The following is a 7748-nucleotide window of genomic DNA, read 5'->3' on the forward strand; positions in this document are numbered from 1 at the left end:
TATATATATATATATATATATACCAGCAGAGTTCAGAGTATACACCCCAGTGCTGGGCTTGAACCCAGCGCCCCCTGCATTAGAGATGCATGCTTTACCACTGAGCAATACCCACAGCCTACAAATACATTTGTACAGTGCTGTTTGGCCCCAACTACTCCACATTCCTGGCTCACAGTTTTGTTGTGTTTCAAGTCTTTGAAACAGTGGTTACTAAATATGTGAAGAAGTTTCGTCCTGAGCAGGGCAGCAGCAGGGAACAGGCCCTGAGGCACAGGCACTGTTCTCGCCTGTTGGGAAGCCCCCAGCTCATCTCTAGGAGCCTCTGCTTCCTCACCTGTAAGACTTCTGGTCTCAGAAGAAGGTCAAGATTCCACAAAAGCAGTGGTGAGGTGAAGTAATAAAGTGAAAAACAAAGCTAAAGAAACCAAGTTCTGGGAATGTAGAAATAAAGGTAAAAACAGGACTTTTGAGAAAAACTACCTATAGTAGAGACATCTGCTTGTATAAGAAAAACAAAGTTTTTAAAGGTCAAGAGGGCTGGGATGAACTAAAAGCTGACCAGAACATAACCTGTAAGAACAGGATTAGATGTTCTACCCCTCCCTGTACTGGGGTCCAAGAACACCCTGACCTTACAAAAATTCCTGGACTTTCCAGCATGACCCGTTCCAGGGACCTTCCAGGTACAAGAGTTAGGTAAGGGGCAATGAAGTCAAGAGCAGCCCCCTTGAGCAAGCCAACCAATGCCTGAAGAGATCCTTTGTTTGATACTGCACTAGTCAGAATGAGCCAAGTAGCCCTGTTGCCTCTTCCTGCTTGGATGAGCAACCCCACGTGCATTGGCCACGCATGTTGGATCAATAAATCTCATGTTATTGCAGCGATCCATTGTCAATTTGTGATCTGTAGGTAGCGCATATAGGATAAGACTCTCTGGGGGTCTCACAGAGTCTTACAGAGGCTTCTCAGTAAATGCTCAAGGAGTATCAATATTGCAAAGGAAAGCAACCTAGGCCTGGGTCAGAATTTACCTAACCCTATCACCCTGGTCTTTGCTACTTTAATTTTAGAAGGAAACACTAATTATAGCAATACAACTGAAGTTCTTTATTTTAAAAATAGCATGTCTGCTAAACACTGTAGCTCTGTCAGGTAGTCTCTCTCTCTCTTGCTTTTGTGGTACTAGAGAATAGAGACCTCAGGCCTGCCAAGCAGAGACTGTATCACTGACCTACAGCCAGACTTCCTTGATAGTACTTCTCTAACACAGGCCTGACTAATGCAAAAAGATGTAGATTTTGTCCCGACACTTAAAAAAATCTCATGTAACTCTAGGAAGTAAAAATTCATAATTTTACAAAAATAGTTAATGCTACAGGTCCAGAGAGATAACACAATAAGAGTTAGAGTCATACGAGTCCATTTATCTTTAACATAAGGTTGGTTGTAAACCATTTTCTACATGTATTCATGAATGTATATAAGGGATGGATAAATAGGTTATTGAGGCAGGGTCTTGTTTTATAGTCCAAGCTGGCCTGGAACCATGTGGCCTGGGATGGGCTCAAACTTGGAAACCTCCTGATTTAGCCTCCCAAGTACTATGATTACTAGGATTATAGGTGTGAGCTACCACACCTAGATAAATTATTTTAAGCAAGAGCTTTTCCTCGATTCTTTGAAGTATATATATCAAAACAAGAGTGATCTGTAATCTTTCTTGACTATTATTATCATATTATTTTTTAAAACTGGGCCTGGCTCCTATCTAGTCCCTTTTTTTCTTCAAGACAGGGTTTCTCTGTAAAGCCCTGGCTGTCTTGAAACTTGCTCTGTAGACCAGGCTGGCCTCAAACTCAAAAGATTCACCTGCCTCTGCCTCTCAAGTGCTGGAATTAAAGGTGTGTGCTATCACTTCCTGGCTAGTATCACTTTTAATAATCTCTATAATCAGGGCTGTGGCTATAGCTCAGTTGGTATAGTGCTTGTCTTATATGTATAAGGCCCTAGGTTTGATTCCCAGTTTAAAGGAAAAAAAAGGGGGGAGTGGGAGTGTCCATCACCAAAACTATCATGTTTTAGTTGACATTTACTTGTATTTTCTAAATAAAATACAAACAACAATGACCTAAAAGTCCGTAAGAAGCAACTTTTTGGTTGTTTGTTTTAAAGGCAAGATCTCTTCTATAGCCCAGTTTAGACTTGAACTGGCCATTGTAGGCCTAGGTGGTCTCAAACTAACTGTGTAACCAAGGCTGGCCTAGAACTCCTGATCTTCATGCTTCCATCCCCATGTACTGGGATTGCAGGCTCATGTCACCATCCCAGTGTCCATGCTTTCAGAGTTGTGGCTTCTATTTTCTAACACCCAGCAAAATGTCTATTTGAAGCACTAGGCACAGAGCCTTCTCAGCAGACAGCTAAGGAAGAACTGCTCAGATAGAGAAAAGCTTTGAAATGCTCTGCCAAGAGTCAGGAGGTCTCCTCAGCCCCTTCAAGTGCTGAGTAAGACACAAGGAATATAATTAGTCCAGCTGAGATCACAGCACAAGCGGACAGAACAGCCTCCTTGCTCATCCTACAGATGGAGTCCAAAATCTCCACCAGAGATAGTCAAAGAACTGGGGAAAACAAAAAACAAAAGAAAAGCCAACTGAGACAGACTGAGCACTCAAATCCTTCTCTTCTGGTCCTTGTGCCACCCTGGCATTCCAGATGTCGCAGACATTCCAGCTACATCAGAAAGAAAATTCTTCTTTAGCTTCTATTTTTCATGAACTCGTTTCTCCCAACTGATCAAAGGAGTCTGCAGTGACCCTTATTAAGTCTACTCACTTTGATTCTGTCCCAAGCCCAAGTGACATGACAAATGTTGGGACACTGTCACCAGAGGATGCTGAACAAATTACTAGCTTCTCTGTGCTTCCATCTTCTGCCACAGGCATGAGAGACCGCCATTGTCATCTCTGTGTGCCAGCACCTATCGGAGCTGGGGGGCTGTAGCATTTCCTCTGACATGAGGAAAGCTATAATAAAAATCGAAAAGTCTTACATGAACTCTGGACATGGTAACTTTCCTAGAACTTGGAGGTGGCAGCAGGAGGATGGCTCTGAGTTTGAAGTTCCAGGCAACCAGTGATATCTTGCCCCCCCCCCAAAAAAGAAAAAAAAGTGTTTTTGCCACAAACTGTTCCATTTTGATGAAAATGAAGTGCTGTGACTTTAAATTACTCGCTAGTCACAGCCAGTGCTTGCAGGAGGCAAGTGAGCTTTTCCTTTGCAGTGTAAAGCAATCATAAATAGTTAAAAATCCCAGCAGCTGCTCAGGGGTCAGATGTGAGCGACATTTAGATTTAGTATTCATTTACAATCCATTCTATTCCCATGTTTAATAACGGCTCCCGTCAGAAAGTCTGCAACACACGTCTCAGTAAGCAGGCTGTGATGCACTCTCCTTAAGAAGCCACATTCCACAAATCAACATACACATTCACAAGTCTGTCGGCAAAATGCTATGTCTTTAAATTTAAAGAGAGTCATAGTTCTCTTCAGAATCAACTCATAACCCTTACACAAAACCATAATCTTAGAATCTGTATCCTGAAGACCAACTTCAGTGAGAGAGGAAAAAAAAATCTTGAGAGGAAAATAATTTTGGAATCAAAGCTGTGGTAGGGAGAAGACGCTGCTTGGCTCTTCTCATTAAATGCATTGCTAGGAGAGCACTGATCGAATAAGAACCTTTCTAGTTGCTTGGAAGGTCTGGTGCTGGTGCTGCTAGTGTGTGTGACATGACAGTGGAGCTGTCAGTTCACTCCAACCTAAGTTCTAGAGCAGTGTGCGTGCCTGGAAGCAGAGAGATAAATGAGCCATCTCATGGGAAGCAACTTCGTCACACAGAGCAGATCTGAGTAGCCTCCAGGAACACTGCAAGCACAGGAGCTACCAGCACCCTGACCTAAGAGTCTCCACTGAAGGGCCACTGACCTTTTGATGACTTGTGACTTCGTCCCGCGTTCTCCCCAGCTCCTCGGCAAGTTTGACGTTCTCTTCTTGCAGTGCTGAAAGCTGCTGGGACTTCTGAGCTGCTGCCTGCTTTAGGGTTTCTCTGCAAGGACAGTGAGCGCAGGGTTACCATAGAAACAAGACAAGCAAGGAAACTGTGGGAGACAACAGCTTCACAGCACCGAGGAAAATAGATCTGGGTCACGTGCCCGATAAGATCTATAACAACAAGAGACTGCACTGGCTGCCTGAAGGAGAGGGCACACGATTTAACCTCTCAGAAAGAGATTGGCTATCCATAATTATGACATTTTAAAATACCTAATAAACACTATCTCTACCTTATTACCACCCACACCCCACACAAATTTTGCTGTAAAATAGATGACAAATTCCATGGTCAGTATAGCCTTCGTCAATAGGAAAATTTGTTAGATAATTATACTAAACCCGCTATGGCGTGGTGACTTAATTTGCTGCCAAAGTACTTTGTTCTAGAGGCAAACATAAATCTCTTAATCTATTTTTTCTTGATGAAATAAAAACCCAGTGATCCATTAGAGTCAGGTGCTATTGTGAGTCTGAGTACATTTTTAGGACAATGGGAAGTGAAATGCCCAAAGGAGTTTTTTCCAAAACAAATAGGAGATAGTTGATGGTATTCTTTCTACAATGCTAATTGCTAATTAAAAGCAAATAAACATAACACAGCTTGCCAGCTAACTAGCATCATAAATGCCAATATAAACAATAAAATAGATATATTTATTAGATATTTTCTTCTTGTTAAAATTAATCCAGGGGATAAGGGAAGGAACTGTGTGATGGGGTACCAGGAGGAGGTAGGTCAGCAATCGGGATGTGAAGTGAATAAATTAATTAGTGGGGAAAAAATAATAAATAAATTTTAAAAGATTAAGCAAATATACATTCTGAACTATTATCATTTACATATGGCTGTTCAAAATATTTTTACTTAATCACTAGATTCTAGTTTTATGCCATGGAAGGTTTTGAAGCAATTTTGAATTTTAAGTAGGTATATGATGGGTAAACTCTACTTAGCAAGCTGTCATATGTGGCTACATTCTGAATCCAGTCATCTGGGTAGGAATCCATCTGTCAATGCATGAACACATCTATTTTTAACTGCAATTGTCTAATGGGTGGCAGTGCTTGGCATATTCGATTTTCTCAGTTTTTTAATTCTCTACCTACCTATAACATACTCTTTGATGACTTCATGAAGATTTAGGGGAATAAATCTAAACAAAAACTCTCTTAGCACACTGAATTAGAATTTTTACAGAGATGAGTATTTAGTAAGTACAGAAAAAGTGAGATCTGAAGGCAATGATTTTAATTGTGGGTCCATCGACCTATTTACCCATTCACATATACAGATATCATCAGTTTTTGTCAACTTGAGACAAACCTAGGTACGCCCAGGAAGGGAGCCCAACTGAAGGACTGCCTTCATCACACTGGCCTGTGGACAATCTGGGGGGCATTTTATTAACTGTTGATTGATGTAGGGGGAAGGTCCCAGCCAAACATGGCAGTACCATGTCTGCGCAGGAGGACCTAGGCTGAGAGTGAAGCATGAGCCTGAGAGTGAGCAGTAAGCAGTGCCCCTCACTGCTCTCTGCTCCGGTCCCTGCCTTGGGGTCCAACTTTGTCTTCCCTCAGTGATAGACTGGGACTTCTAAGCCAAACAAACCCTTTCTTCCCCAAGTAGCTTTGGTTGTGATGTTTATCATAGCAACAGGGAAGCAAACTAGAATGGATAAGGCCCCCGACACACACACACACACACACACACACACACACACACACACGCACGCACGCACGCACGCACGCACGCACGCACGCACGCGCACACACACACACGTGCGCGCGCGCACACACACACACACACACACACGTGCGCGCACAACACACGCACACACGCACGCATGCACACGCAGCACACACACACACACATGCACGCACGCGCACACACACGCGCACGCGCGCACACACACACACACACACACACACACACACACACGCACGCACGCATGCACACGCAGCACATATTAAATCTATTAACTGGTTAAAGTCCATTAGCCCTTGACAAATCAGGAGATTTTTCTTACGATGAAACCATCATAAACTAAATACAGTATTTCTCAGGTTGTCACTGCCTTCATAGGAACGTTTCTGTTTACTGATACAAAGTCTTGCTATGTTTTGAAAGCTGGTGTTTAACTTTAACTCTTCCTGCCTTGGTCTCTGGTGTGCTGGGATTACAGTGTATGCCACCACATCTGGCCAGTCAGCAGTGATGTTTGAGCTCCTCTTCCTGCTTCTTTAAAAATCTGCTCTTTCATCACATATACACAGGTTTATGTATTATAAGTTTTTGAAAATGCTGGTTTAAAGAACATACAGTGAGGCCATGTATGGCGGCAAGCGCCTTTAATCTCAGCACTCAGGAGGCTGAGGTAGGTGAATCTCTGCAAGCCTGGGACAAGCCTGGTCTACACAGCAAGTTCTAGGACAGTCAGGGCTAGAGATCTTGTCTCAAAAGAGCAAATGCAAAACAGACAGACAAAAAAAGAGCATGCCGTGAGCTGGCATGGGTCAGCGGCTTAGTGCTTGCTTAGTCGTACCACTCACTGAAAAAATACTGCAGTAAGAACACTCAAACAAGAAATTAAAACATGGCCACTGGGGCTCAGCAGGTAAAGCACTTGCCACACAAGCCTGATGACTGAGGGCTCAAACCCCAGAACTCATCTAAAGATAGAGGAAGAGAACTGACTCTATGGAGCTGGGTTCCATCTCAAAAACAAGAAACAAACAAACATTTCTAACAACTGTGTGTGTGTGTGTGAGTGTGAGTTTCTTTGTGGGTACATATGCAAATGTGTGCCTATACATAGAAGGCCAGAGGCCTGCACTGGATGTCTTCTTCAATCACTTTTCACCTTATTTGATGAGTCAAGTTCTCTCACTGAGCCTGAGCTCTAGGATCTGCTAGACCAGCACCAGAGAGGCCCAGGACTCTTCCTCTTGCTCCCTCCCCAGCACCGCACCACAGGTGCCCCAGCCACATCAGCCTTTACAGGGGTGCTAGGATCCAAAGTCAAGTCCTTATGCCTGCACGGTGAGCACTTTACCAACCAAGCCATTTCTCAGCCATTCTAACCAATCTTCAAGCTGCTTTTCTTTCAGGGTAAGTTATCTTAAAACAGAAAATATTCCCTTAAAAATGAGAGACAGAATAAATATTGCTGATACTGACTTACATTTTACTCATAAATTTATTAAGTTAAATATAGTCCAGAAAATTGGACTGTTTAGTCAGTTCTTTTAAGATAGAAAGTCACACAGCAATGGGAAACCAATTCATTATGGCTCTCCTGCTGAAATCAGGAGCTGGCTAACTCTAACAAGGGCTCTCTTGAAATGACTCTAGTAGGGAGCATGGAGTTAAAGACCATTCCATCACAAGTGCTGGTTTCCAGCTGTAAGAGCAGTAGTCATGGGAGGGAACTCCATCAGGACAGTGCAGCTCCTCTGGTTCCACTGTTTCTCTAGGTGACACTATTCTATCAGGTAATGACAGACACCACAGCTCTGGAAAACATGGCTACCGCTGTATGCCTATCTCTCATCTCTCTCTCTCACACACACACAGAGATACACACAGACACACAGACACAGACATATACACAGACACAGACACACACACA

General features: G+C 43.0%; 1 protein-coding gene across 30 annotated transcripts in view; it reads right to left on the reverse strand.

Moving 5' to 3' along the window:
- The window catches only part of Clip1 (CAP-Gly domain containing linker protein 1), a 118434-nt gene that overhangs the window by 25185 nt on the left and 85501 nt on the right, over positions 1-7748 (reverse strand). For all 30 annotated transcript variants that reach the window (XM_031337834.1, XM_031337840.1, XM_031337843.1 and 27 more), the window contains one exon: positions 3991-4111. In XM_031337834.1, coding sequence (XP_031193694.1) covers positions 3991-4111 — 121 coding nt within the window. The remainder of the gene's footprint in view (positions 1-3990; positions 4112-7748) is intronic.

Source organism: Mastomys coucha, unplaced genomic scaffold (genome assembly GCF_008632895.1).
Source record: "Mastomys coucha isolate ucsf_1 unplaced genomic scaffold, UCSF_Mcou_1 pScaffold22, whole genome shotgun sequence".
In the NCBI taxonomy this organism is placed as follows: domain Eukaryota; kingdom Metazoa; phylum Chordata; class Mammalia; order Rodentia; family Muridae; genus Mastomys; species Mastomys coucha.